At 49.5% G+C, this 13835-nt stretch overlaps 1 protein-coding gene across 1 annotated transcript in view; it reads left to right on the top strand.

Annotated features, from left to right (window-relative positions):
- Positions 1–13835, top strand: part of RPH3AL (rabphilin 3A like (without C2 domains)) — a 51623-nt gene that overhangs the window by 21810 nt on the left and 15978 nt on the right. The window contains exons 6-8 of the mRNA XM_056353340.1: positions 3405–3579; positions 10722–10835; positions 11299–11481. Of these exons, the coding sequence (XP_056209315.1) occupies positions 3405–3579; positions 10722–10835; positions 11299–11481 (472 nt within the window). The remainder of the gene's footprint in view (positions 1–3404; positions 3580–10721; positions 10836–11298; positions 11482–13835) is intronic.

Genomic DNA, 13835 nt, shown 5'->3' with positions numbered 1-13835 from the left:
GTTACTAAAGTAGCTCTTCTCCCCTGTGTCCTGCCCCCTTAGCTTTAGGGTAGTTTAGGTGTCAGGGGAGGCAGAAGGACAGGATCCTGAAGGCAGTCAGTATTTAGTGTGGATTTTGATTGTGTTTGGCTGGGCCATTTTGAGCACAGTGAGCCGGGACAGTCACTGCTGGTGAACGATGGTGTGGCTGCTCTGTCCTGAGCCACCTGCTGGGCCACCATGTCCTGATCTGAGATAATGCAGATACAGATCTTTAGTCCTCTCTGTCAAGCATCAAGCACTGAAGCACAATCAATGTTACGTAAAATTGGGTTGTTGCGTGAGACTGGAAGGGGCTGGCTTTCCCTCTTGCGGAAGCTATTCCAGCTTCACCCAAACTTGGGCTGCTGTGGGGGCCAGATTTCACCTTATGTGTCAACAGGACTGGTGGGACCAAAATTCTCTCCCTGGAAAGAGCAAGTTCTTGCTGATAAACAGGAGTTTTATTCTTGAAGCACTGTTATAGATTTATTAATTTAAAATCAAGCAAGAATTCTGCTGTCAGGCGACTCTTGGCGATCAATGAACTGCCATCAATAGCAGTCAGCAGCATCGATTTGTTTTGATGCATGGATGCTAAAACTAACCTGTGTGCCCATGTGCAGAACAGAAAGTGAACCGCAATTGTTTCAGATGGGGCATGCTGCTAACCTGGGGGGAGCAGAGGTACTAAATTAATAAAGGGGAGAGCATCTTGCTGCAGCTATTTTAGAGCTGATCTCAAAACAATTTCAGTACTACTGTAATGAGTCTAAACTCTTATTAGAAGCACCAATTGAAAGTGAATATATATGCATATAATCAATTTTATACTACTGTTACTACATCAGAGCTGGGTGTATTATATCATTAACTCCTTCTATAACTGGACTTGCTTTGGCGTAGTGAGAAACCTGGGGGTGACCAGTCTTTTCTTACAGCAGTCCTTGCTGTGTCTGATTGGTTTTATGGTGTGTCTAAATTGTAGTTCGCCTGAAGATAATAGGTCTCTTCAGTGCTTCAAATTAAATTACAGATGTTGCAAGGTCTGTTCAGATAAGGGCTATAAGAAGCTGCTTCTGGCAGTTTGTGTGGCGAAGCTGCTTGTGCCCCAGCTACCCAGTGTGCAGCAGGCAATGGACAACCTGCCTTCCTCAAGCCATGGCACTGATAGGGGTGCAAACCCCGTGGCTGCAGCGGTCCTTGTTCTGCCCTCTGTCCTGCACGTGCAGCTGCTCCCAAGGCCTCCTGCCTTTCTGAGACAAGGGAGTCCAGGGCTTGCACAGTCTGCAGTTCCTGCATGGTGTATGTTGAGTTGAGTTGCAGTGGGGTAAGCTCCATGTAGAGATGTCTGTCCCAGGTTTAAAAAATGTATTGCATTTCCCTATTCTTGATTTTGTGGGGATAGCAGAGCACATTGCTCCAGGGTCTCTGTGCTGCACGGGTGTGTGCTGTTGTACAAGCTGTACCAAGTGCTGTGCAGTCCCTACATGCTAGCAGAGGGGACAGAAGGAACTGTGTCAGCTTGTGCCTTGACTGGCTAGGTTGCTGTTTTGGCTATTTGTGTGCTGTTGAAGGAGCTGGTAAAGTGTCCTGCCTGTCAAGGCCCCCTCTGCAGAAGAGGAACTTGCAGTCTTCTCTCTGGGGAATTGGCTTCCCAGCTTTTTGCTTGGATGGCAGACTTGCTGTCCCACTGGGCTGTTGCTTAGCAGGGAAATGTTGGTGTAGTTGCAGGATGCTCTCACCTCCTGGTTTCTAGATCCTGCTATGGTGCATGCGAGCGCCTCTCTTGCACACTTGCAGTAATTGATGTGCATGCTGGATCACGGCAATATTGTGCTTTCTTCTACTGTGTGCTCTTCTTTTAAAAAGCATACTACCAGGTTCCCCTCTAAATTCAAATTGCCTTTACTTGGCTTTCAAGACTCCAAATGCAGGTATTTTAGCTCTCCGTTGATGGCTCTGGACTAGGAACCAGGCAACCTGCTGAGCAATCTCGTCCCATCAGTGGGATGGTGACAGTGGTGTCCTGCTTCTTGTGTCTGCATGAGAAGAACTTCTCATGAGTGCCAGTGCCCCTGCCCTCTGCTTTGATTAAGCCCTAAATGCAGATTGCAAATGTTTTGCTGTAACTGAGGTATCTGCATTTGCACCCATTGCCATCATGGTGATACTATATGCAAAATGCTCTGGGAACTTGGAGTAGAAACACTGATGATCTCCTTCACTCTGAGCAGAAGTGCAAGGTTTCTACCCCTCTGCATGAAATAGAAAATTATGTTTTTACTATATTAACTTATTTTTGCCCTGACTGTCTCATTAGCTCATTATTAGGCTGCTGGAAGGCACAGAAGAATTAGGTTTTTAGAGGCCATTTCTCCTTGTCTGAATTGCCATCCTTTTCCCTTCCTCTGGCTCACAGCAGGCTTTATATTAAATATACTTAATAGAGCTCCTTCATCATAAACTGCATTAAAACTAAATTGGAGAGTAGAGGGCGTTCTTAAAGGAGATATTACAGTTTAGTGCTCGCAGTCCATTTCCCGCTGCAGGTTCAGGTTATTTGAGTGTCGTTCTTCTTGTTCTGGGGTTTTCAAGCACACTTGTTAAATGATCTGCCTTGGCCTGAATTACTCTGAAATGAATGCCAAGGTTGTGCCATTCAGTACGGCACAAGGCAGTGTTTCTGCTGTCCTGGTGTTGCCGCTTGCATCCCCCTGCTGCTATGGGTCTTTGACTCTTTCAGAAGCAACCTAGGTTAAGGGACCTGGCCCAGGAGGAGAGATTTGCCAGGGCTTGCTGCCCCTCCAGCCAGTGCAAGACATGTTTTACTCTAAGCAGAGCATGTATGACGTGTCCCTGGGAAGCTTTTCTTTTTGTGCATTCCCAATGGGAAAGCAACAGTTGCAGCATCTGAACTGCCTGTTGCTTAGTGCAGGCCAGGGAACTTCATCCTGATATCCTTGTAGTAAGCCTGGAAACACGTGTTTGACTCAAACATGGCATCAGAGAAACATCTAGTCTTGACAACCCAGAGAGCATAAGAAGCTCTTTGGTTTGCATGATCACCTTCTGCTCCTCCTTCAGTCTATGCCTGCTACTTATTCAAATTTGTGATGTTTTTTTGTAGTGGTGGAAGAAGGACTGAGGTGAAAGTGGGCTGACAAGGTGTGGGAGGAATCTGGGATGTTCTGGTAGTTGCAGCGTGCAGAGGGAACCATTGGGCTCTGTGGACTTGGAAGCCTTGCCCTCCCCCTGTGTTTGAGTGTGGTCAGGGTAGGTCATAGGGAGTGGTTGGGCTGAGCTTGATGGGGAGCTCATCTGGTGCTGGCTGTGCTCTCTTGCTGTAAAAACCCAGGCTTAAGGTGTTGTCTGTCTCTTAACAGGTTTGGAAGAGGTCTGGTGCGTGGTTCTACAAAGGGCTGCCCAAGTACATCACGCCTTTGAAGAGCAGCAGCAAATCCAGTGAGCTGCACTCGCAGCCTTGGCAAAGTGAGCCAGCTGTGCCAGAGGCAGAGAGCGTTGGGACCAGCCGATCCTTCACCTGGGCCAGGGGAAAAGGTTTGTTGTCAGTTTTGTGCCTGGGAAGCAGGTGGAGGGAAGGACCTGCCTTCTGCTGTCGCTAGCAGGATTCAGTTAATAGGAGAGGCTCTCTCAGAGGTGAGGGATAGTGCATAAGATGTGGTTTGCTTACTGTGTGGGCAGTGTTTGGTTTTTTTATGCTGTGGTATGCTTTTCAGGTTCACTGTTACTTCAGTGCACATTGGTGGCCCAGGCTAGCCCCAGCCTGCCTGGACTCCCTGTCCTTCAGTCCACCCTTCTTTCCTCCATTCCTTGCAGCCCCCACTGTTTTGCTGGGACTGCCAAGGGAGGGATGAGCCGTGAAGCAGACACCTGTCTGCAGTCACAGCCCAAAGAGCTCCTCCTGCTGAACTACATAGGGTGATGCCACGGATGGACAGTATTGTGCTGGTGAGGCTGACAAAAGGCTCATCTCATTCCCTCCCTTCTTGGGGCTGCTTGCTTCTGATGCTCTACAGAGCACCTTTGGGTGGATATCTCAAGTTGCTTTGAGCTGGGTTAGAAATTAAACTGCCAGCATCTCCCTGGGGTCTTCCTGGGGGCCTGGAGCAAGTGGGAGAGATACTCTTTTACGGTCAGTGGACAGGAGCAAGCTCGTGCTGGCTGTGTCCTTTTGTGCCTGACCCCCTGAACAGGTCAGGCTGGAAGAGGGTGAAGCTCCTTCCCCAGGCTTTGGGGAGGGGGCTGATGTTTGCATCAGCTCAAGGCTGAGTTGGTCTTCAAACGTGTCCCAGAGAAGCTGTTGATTAACTTAGCTCTGTGCAGGGATGGGGCCAAAGCACTGACAAGCCTGACGATTTATTAGCTTCGGCACTCGCATCCCTGTTCTTTGAGGTAGACCTTGATTTAAGTAGACTGTTGTATCACATGTGGCGTCTTGGATCACTGCTGCGTCAGATCCCATTCACAGCGCTGCCTTGTAGGACTTCTTTCCCCTGATTCTTCCATCTGCCCACCCTGTCGCTGCTCATATACCCACTCCGGTGCTGTGCCTGTAACCAGCTGTGGGGAAACGGCAGCTTGGCACTGAGAAGCTGAGCACTCAGGGCTATTAGCACAGCAGCGGATGGATGGTACAGAATTAAAGCTGCTGCCAGTCTGCTTTGATTTCTTTTAATTTCTTTCTGGTGTGGGTTAGCAGGACTGTCTGGCCTCTCTTGCCTTCTGTCTTTTGCTATTAGATCCCCTCAATTGGAGAAGACCTCTTCAGCATCATGGCAGCATACACTCTTCCACATCAAGATAAATCTTACCAGTAGTGCAGGGGGAAATAACCTTTTAATAAAGAGGACTCAGGAGGCTTGGGTTTACAAATCTTCTCTTCAGGCACCAGCTAGAAAAGCACTCTCAGCCCTACTGTAACTTTTGTAATTAAAGACAAATTAGATCAACAATAGATGGTTGTGCTTCCTTTCAGGAGATGCTTAGAAGGAGTTGTCTTAGCAATTGAACTTGAATGATGAGATATTTTCTCTTCATGCGATACAGATAGCATTATGAGTTAAAGATGTTGAGCCCAGACTGGCCTGCTTTTTAGTTCAGCTTTTTAGTTTTGTTTTCATAGAATCATAGAATCATTTAGGTTGGAAAAGACCTTTAGGATCATCAAGTCCAACCATTAACCCAGAACTGCCAAGTCCATCACTAAACCATGCCACTAAGCACTGCATCTACATGTCTTTTAAACACTTCTAGGGATGGTGATTCCACCACCTCCCTGGGCAGCCTGTTCTAATGCTTGACCACCCTTTCAGTGAAGAAATTTTTCTTAATATTCAATCTAAACCTCTTCTGGTGCAACTTGAGGCCATTTTATCTTGTCCTATCAGTTGTTATCAGGGAGAAGAGACCTACCCCCACCTGTCTACAACCTCCCTTCAGGTAGTTGTAGAGAGCAATAAGATCTCCCCTGAGCCTCCTCCTCTCCAGTTTCCTTCTCCGTTTGGGAGAAGGCCTACCCCTGAATACTGGCAGGAGGAGCAAAGGAGCAGGTGGAAGACAGCAAAGTGGCCTTTTGTAAGCTTTGAAGTGAGTGTTGAGCTGCCTTTCTCCCTGTGCTTTGATTTTCAGCTGGCTCTTGTTCTATTGGCTGGATAATATTGATTGATGGTTTTATTTTCTGGTGCTTTCTTACCTTGTTGCCCTTCTCTGTTAGGCTGCCTGTCCTATGGACAGCTTTGAATGAGCCCGTGGGCTGTAATTCATCTCTGAAGCTGTGAGCTTGTACATGTTGCCCCTCTGTTTAACTCTTTTTCACCTGCCAGTGCTGAGACTTTTGCTGTTTGTCATCTGAAACCTCTGCAAGGTACAGGGCAGCTGCCTTCCCTGATGGAGATGATGTAGCTGTGATACTGCCAGTGTGAATTTGGGCCTGGGCCTGGACTGAGCTTTGAGGCCATGGCTGACAAGGCAGCCTACCTTACCTCTGCCTGGCTGATAGCGTTTTTTATCTCACACCTTGTACACCCTCATCTGAACATGTCCTTTCGGCACTGAGTAAAGTTTTGTTGCTTGTTTGGCAGGATGTTCTCAGGAGCAAGCTCTGGCATTTAACGTGCCTGACTGACAGGCTGCTCTCGGTGGGGTTTCCATTATCTTGGCCAGCCATGTCTAACCCCACCACTCACCTCCCCAGGTGCTGAAGGAGCTGTCTCAGCTATTAAGGGATTCAAGTGAAGTGGGACCAGCATGGACGCAGCCATGTCCCAGCACAGCCCCCGTGAGCCTGGGAGAGAGGAGCTGTGGTTGTCCTTTTGACATCCACCATGCCAGGAGCTGCCTTTCAGCAGGGATGAGACAAACCTCAGGTGTCCCTTTTTCCCCCTCAAAAGGAAGTGTTCAGTGCCAGGCCCTGGGTACCAGCTGCTCCTGCTGCAGGAGGGTGGGAAGGCAGTGGGACTGAGGGACTGCAGGAACGTGCCTCTTGGAAGAAAAATCCAACCCACCAGGAAGAAGTTTTATTTTTACACACCCATTATTTCTCTCGTGCTCATTGACACTGGGATTTGCTGTTGCCTTTAGTTTTTTTGTAATAAACAAGCAGTTGCCATGGGAACCCTGCTATTAGTTAAGGCACAAATGTATTGTCATGGGGAGAATAGCAGTAATATTTCTTATGCTGGGGAACAAGCTCTGCTCCATGCGGTGGAATGTGGGTGGGTTTCTGCACTGTGTCAGGCAGGATGGGGCCATCAGGGGGTGGGAAGCAATAAGCAGCAGGGCTTTCCTTCTTCTAAACTCTTGAGTTCTGCAGAAAAAAATGTAGTGCATCTGTATGGAAAAAAGAAATGTGATGCCCGAGCTATTGCACTGTTTGGCATGAGGGCTGCCTGCTGCTCTGCTCGCCTCTGGTGGTTTCTCCCATTGCAGTGTGCTCTAGTCCTGTTGCCAAGCAATGCGATGTGCTGGGCTCAGCACTGTCAGAGGCACAGGAGCAGTGGCTGGGTACGGGCATGCAGCACGTTTGTCCAGCATCTGTGTGCTGGAGGTCAAATCCCTGACTGACGGAGCAGAGAGGAGTGTACTTTGCAGGCTGCTGAGGGAGTCATCCAACTTCTCTACAAGTTTGGGCAGTGCCAAAGCTGCATGTGTGCTCCTTCTGAAAGGAAGAGCAGTTGGGTCCAGTCCCCTGTTCCTGCTTGGAGAAGTCCCTGTGGCTGTGGGCAGTGCTGGGCATGATCTAGCATAGGAGTTGCACTCAGTGAGACACTTGAGTTGTAATAAACTCTTCATCTCCGATCCTTCCACCCGTAGTGACCGGGAGCTATCAGCCTCCCCGGAGGCTGTGTTTGCCAAGGCTGATGATACAGGTGCTGCAGGGGAGCTGTGTGCTCAGGGGCTCATCCTCAGCCTGCTCACCCTGCATGTCTTGGCTGCACTGGGCATGTGCAGCTGTTTGGAGCTGTTGCTGCATGCCCATGTGCTTTTTCTGTATCTTTGGCAGCGGGAGTGAGCGCGGCTGGCTCTTCCCATCACAGGCATGCCCGTGCTAAACACACGTTTAACATAAGAGCTCAACCCCAGTCAAGGTGCGCCTTTCCCCTTGGCCTCAGCGCAGCCTCCCCATGTTCTCTGCTGCACAGGTTAATTGCAGCCTGGCAGCCCTCCACCATTCCCTGTGTCTCTCTGTGCCACAAGGCTCTGGTACCTCTGTCTTGGAGGTTGAACCACATGTTGGAGGAATCACGGGCTCTTGCAGCAGCTGTGCAGGTTCAGGCCCTCTATGAGCGATCCATTCCCTGTGGGAATACTGCTTTTCTTGCAAGTTTTATCTCAGCATATTTTTTTATGAGCTTTTTTCAGTCAGCTGGAGATGGAGAGGGATAAATCTGTTACATTTTTTGAAAGTACAGCTGTCCAATGACTCTTATTGATATATCAGCAACTGCTGGAGCACCAGATTTACGACTTCTGGGCTCTGGAAAGTGCCAGCGGAAGGTCTGGAAGCTTTGGGAGAAAAATTACCTTAAAGGGAAACATTGGTATAGTGGGTAAAATACACTCTTATTGGCAGCAGAGAAAATGAGAGCAGATAGAGCTGCTCCTGTGGTGCAAGTGCCTTCACATCATTAATATTTTCCTCCTCTTGTGCTGGTCCTCTTTGAACTGCTGAATGGCAGAAGGGAAGGCAACTAAAGTCACCTCCATTGATTCACTGGGGCCTTCTCCAAATAAATCCTGACTTCCAGCATTTTTAAAGGATTCATGGGGGAAGGAGCGGTTCTAAAGTGATGGATTTCATGAATCCAGGAGGCCAAGGAAGGATGATGGTCAAGTAGGACAGGAGTGCATTTTCTGGGGGAATAATTGGGTAGTGGGATGGTCAGGATGATTCTCACAGTTGAAATTTGGATTTTATAGCAAAAAAAAAAAAAAAGACAAAGTACTGGTACGTAGGGTTGTTATTAACACTATTTATATATAGTCCCCCACCTCTCCCAGGGAGCTTTGGGGAAGTAGCATAGCTGCCTTTAAGACAGCAAAACCCAAAGCCAAACCTTTGCTTTAAGGGCTCCTAGCCAGAAGCGCACCCCTCCTGCATGTAATGGGGCTTTGCTCTCTGCCCAGCTCAGCTCCACAGCCCCTTTTCTTGCAGGTGAGAGCTCCCATTTCAGATGGTGCTAGGAGGGGAATGCTGCACAGGCAGGAGGAGCCGATGCTGGGGGGAAGGCTGTGCAAGCAGCAGGGAGGGGGCCTGGCAGCCTGCCCCCTGTGCAGAGGTTCCCATCAGAATGGCATGCGTGGGGAGCTGCCCGCCAGCGCAACCTCAATAACGCTTTGCAATAATACTGGCAGCCAGCTTTAATATCCTCAGAGATGTTAACTCCAGAAAAGCGCTATTTTAGGTATTAATATATGGGGGGGTTTAATAAAATATTTTGCGTAGTACAGATTGCTGCCTGAATATAGGAGCAGAGGTCCTTGGCAGAAACGTTCGACAGCTTGTGCTTGCCTGTGTGAGGGGAGGGATACCCATCCTCTTGCCCTGGGCAGTGTTAAAGGGTTTGTAGCTCTGCAAACTGTGTAGCAAATTTTAGGGCTTATACAGAGAGATGAACTGACAGCTGTCTTTGCTACCCCATGGTTATCACCTTGTACCAGTGCACCCACGTCCCTCCTGTGCCTGACAGCGCCATGAGGTTGGGCATTACAAGTAACATAGCATGGGCACAGAGATTTGTTCAGTAGCAGAACAGGGAACTCATTTCTTCTGTGAATGTGAGCTTATAAATACATACTGATGAATATAAAGAAATAGTTGGGGCTCGCTTTCTCTACAGTAGAGGCTGTAGTTTCCAGTGTTGCCTACTCTATATCCCACATGAACCAATACTGTACTTCCTACCAGAAATTGTGACCCACTGTTTGAAATGGCTTCTATGCTGCCAGGAGAGCTGGAATCTGCCTTGGTCAGATAGAGAACTGCTGTAGGTGCAATCCCTCAACAAAAGACAGCAGTTTTCCCATTAGCTTCCTTCTCAGCCTCATAATTTCTGTTTTGAGATCAGGCCTTTACAAAAACCCAGGAGTTGGAAAAAACACCTTTCTCATTTTACCCAGAGCAGCTGGCAGTTGATATGCTTACACTGGTATAAGCAGGAGAGGTGCTTGCATAATTGCATGGAAAAGCGGAAACAACCTGCCAATTTGGGAAGTTCTATCTGGCAAAATGAGCTCACTGTGGAAACTATGGAGGGTGGAAAACAGCAGGATTAGGGCCAGGATTCAGGTGGGAACAAAGAAGAAAAAAAAAGCAGCCTTGAAATGAGGGAACAGTCTCCTTGAGGAAGAGGAATGACCCTTGCCTTTTAAGCCTTGGGAGCATAGAAGTAATATAGTTCTGGGCAGTGTGCTGATAGGGATGAGTGCTGCATGGACGATAAGCTAGTAAGACTGGTTCTTTATGTAATTGCTGCAGGGTTTTTTATTTGGTGTGCTCAGTATTTATCTGGTGTTTTCCTCCTAGATACTGGAGCCTCCACAGAGGCACTGCTGCACTTGAAATGCAGCTTGGAGGAAGGCAGCTCCTCTCCCCACATAACTCAGATGTGGATGCTCTTACAGTGTAGCCAGGACCCTGCAACCGGCAGCTGGGCAGGAGCCAGCTTTGTACCCAGCCCAGCCCTTGTCATGTTGTTCCCCGTGTGGGAGACAGCAAACAGCAGGAGGAGGGGGCTCCCTGGTGTGCCAGCACAGGGGTCAGCAGGAGCAGAGCCCAGCTCCCAGACCAGCCAAGCCACAGAGCCCTTGGCTTTGCAGCAGGGAGCTTTGGGCAGCAAAGTGTGGCACAGGAGTGGTGTGGTCCCCATGGTCCCAGTCAGATTTAGGAAAGAAACACTGGTGGTGTGTGCATCTGCTTCAGGTGTTGGCACTGCTGGAGTGTGTGTGGTGGTTATAATTCATCTGTAAAAAGTAAAAGCACATCATGTTTGAGAAGAAAAGTGAACAGCTGTAGGGGAACTGCAGGTAAGGCTCCTTTTGAAGAGGGAGAATGTGCTCAGCGAGTCAGCATTTGTTCATGTTTAATTTGGATCCATCTGGCACCCCCTTTGGTAAGTGTTATGAACATTGTGAATAACTGACTGTCTCCTCTCCTCTCCTCCCCCCGATCTCTTCTGCAGTGGTTTCTAGTGACAGTGAGAGCGACTCGGAGTTCAGTTCCTCCAGCCTGGATGACAAGCCCTTACCTGCAGGGTCAAAAGGCTCACAGGGCAGAAAGCGCGGAGCAGAACTGGGTGAGGACTTGCTGTTCCTTGTGGCTGGAGGGTGGGAAGTGTAAAGTGCTTGAATGTTCGGCTCTTTGTACTGCGGGTTTTGGCTCAGCCTCTTGCCTGCCCTACGCTGGTGCAGCCTTCTGGTTGTAGCTGTTCTAGGTGAAGATCTGATCCTTTGTCACTGGAATAGTATCAATGGGTCAAACAGGTGGTGGGTCACTCCATTGCCTGCAGCCATTCAGTGTTTGCCCTTGCAGTTGGGAGCTGCTCCTGGCCACCTGTCAGCCTGTTTCCAGCCAGCTCCTCACTCCTGACTTTACAGCACAGGAATCACTGGTGCTGTTTTAGGAGCAGAGCACAGGACCTGGATTTTGAGTCTGCTCCTGGATGGGAGCGGGAAGGCTGCTGCTCTCTGAGGATCTGGCCCAGCATCTGCACCCCCTTCTCCCTCCCACAGCAGCATCTCTCTCTTGTGTCCCTGCAGCACCCATCAGGGAACCCAGCCAGACCATGGGCAGAGCGCTGGGGAGCACCCACTCCCCTACCCTCTCGGGGAGTCGCAGCAGCTTGGGCAGCGAGCAGGGCGCTGCCCTCAGTGCTACAGAGAGCTGCCAGAGCGACCAGCCAGCAGATGGGCGTGACAGTGATGTTGGTAGCAGAGTTCCTGGTAAGCTGAAGCTCCTCTCTGGGCAAATCCGTGCTTTTAGGGCTGACTTCCTTCAAAGCACAGCTTTCTCAGAGGCACACCTGGCAAAGCTGTGGCCCAGAATCTCTTTTCTATGCTGCTTTTCTCATGGCAGATGCTGTCACAGCATTACAGCTCACTCCTTCCCTCTTCCCTGAGTGCAGAATCTATTCTGCAACATGAGTAATCGTCTGGGGTGGGAGCTGCCTACAACCACCTCTAAGAGCAGCCATAGCTTGGGTCTGTCCCCCTGCAAAGGCCCGGAGCTCCTGTCTGCCCTGCAGAAGCAGCAGAACAGATTGAGCTTTTACTGAAGCAAAGCAGAAGCCCAGCAGCTTTATGAGACTGAATAAAAATTTTCCTAATGTTAGGTGTCTCTTAAAGCCAAGTATGACTCTTTGCAGAACTCTGCAGTGCAAAAAAAGAAGACAGTTTTTCCCCCTCAACAACCATGGAACAATTAAGTGACTGTGAGAGCAGAGGCTGCTATCACATCTGATCTGGAGCAGCTGAAAGAGATGCAAATGTGTTCTCTCTGCAGTTTTGCTAATCTAGTCAATAACCCCTTAAGTTATCGTTTAGCGCTGCTCCCTCCAGAGTGTTCCTGCTGCCCTGTGAATTGCCGCTCCTTTTGTTCCTGAGCCTGTTCTGTGCTGTGCATGTTGAGGTGCAAATTGGATTAGAGAGAGCAGGTTTATCCTTCAGTGCAACATGGAGTCACAGTCCCCCTCCCCACGCTTCCCACTAGAAATAGCCAGCATGAAATTGTTTCTCTGCTCTTCCCTCCCTCCCCAAGTTTCAGAGACTTGCAGTTTTCTTTAATGTTAGTTTTCACAAAGCAAATCAGATGAGTGATACTTCTGCTCTGTCCATTCTCTCTCTGGTTCATACTGCTGCCCCAGACTGGGGAGTTTGTTTTAAGCCCCTGTTGGCTGTGGCATTAAGAGATGGGTGATTCCTGTTGTGTGTTGGCTCTGCTGCTTGCTGGAGCAGAGCAGCAGGTTGTCCTGTGGGATTGAAGCAGGTGGTCGATAGCAGGTGTGATCCCTTGGGTGTTCTTTCTGCTGGTGCTGTATGGCCGTGCTGAAGGCTGGATGGATGCACACCTGGACAGTGTGTTTGTACAGCCCTTGGCACTTTGGAGCTTTCCTGACAGCTCTTTGAAGTATCTGCTGCCTGGCCATGACAGTGCAAACAATATCTCAGAGGCAAAAAATGCCTTTTTCCTGCTAAAAACCTCATATGCAAAGCGTGGCACAAGGGGTCAACACTTCCCAGTGGAACCTCTTCTTGCTAGGCTGGGGAGAGCTAAAGATGGCAGGCGGCATGGACATATATTTTTAAAAATGAGAGCTATAGCAATCTCGTGAGCCCAGTTAAAACAGCCCCTGAGAGATCCTGCTAAGGAAAAGGTTAAGCCAGGCTGGGTGACTAGAGGGTATCTGTAAAGATCTGTATTATGTCTGGGGTCATTTATTTCCCAGTCTTCCTACAGAAGGGGCACTTTGTTCAGAGGTGGTGTCTGCAGCAGCAAGTGCCTTTGTAGGAGGGCTCTGCGTGCCCCGCAGCCAGGGGAAGGAGGCAGGGAGAGAGCAGCAAGTATTTGCTTGCCTGTGCTGGGGAGGGAATGAAGCTGGTGATGGCTGCAGTCAGCAGGCGTGGGCTTGGGAGCTAATGGACGGTGGCAGCGGGCAGAGTTTTCTGTGTCATGTCACATCAGGGAACCAGCCACCAGCCAAGTATCCTCCTGGGCCAGGGAGTTGCTACGGGCCTGCAGGAAGTTAGGTGGCACTGTGGCTGTGGCTCTGTGACCGCAGGAGGTGGCAGGACAGCTACAGAGCCTGTCCTGTGCCAGCATTACGCCTTTCTACAATGTGGGTGCGGGCGAGGGCTGGTGTGGCAGCGTTAAGAGACTCTGCCAAAGGTCTCTGCAAGGAGGTGAAGCTGGAACCTGAGTATGTTGTGGGAGGCACGTGATGTGCCTGTGTTGTTTGCTGCGGCTGTATGCTCTGTCCCAGTGTAGGTCATTGTCAGCACTTCAGGGTGAGGAGGAGAGAGGGAAAGTGAGTTTGTTTTCCTTCTGATGTGTTTGGGATGTGGCCTTGCCTCCATGCAGCAAGTGAGCAGCAGGGGTAAGCATGGTCAGCGTTCATTTACTCTGAGAGCATTAAACATGACCAGCTGGAGAGACGCTTCCACGATGTGATCTGTGCAGCAAACTATTGGCAATCGCGATCCATTCTGTGTGAACTCAGTAATCGGCATTATGCAGTGATACAACTCTGTGGCCTCATGTTATGTGGAGCTCTGTAACAGGTGGTTTGAGCACATCAGAC

This window comes from Falco biarmicus, chromosome 1, assembly GCF_023638135.1.
Source record: "Falco biarmicus isolate bFalBia1 chromosome 1, bFalBia1.pri, whole genome shotgun sequence".
Taxonomy (NCBI): Eukaryota; Metazoa; Chordata; class Aves; order Falconiformes; family Falconidae; genus Falco; species Falco biarmicus.
The sequence above is the reverse complement of the archived record's forward strand: the minus strand, read 5'-3'. Positions and strand labels throughout refer to the sequence as shown.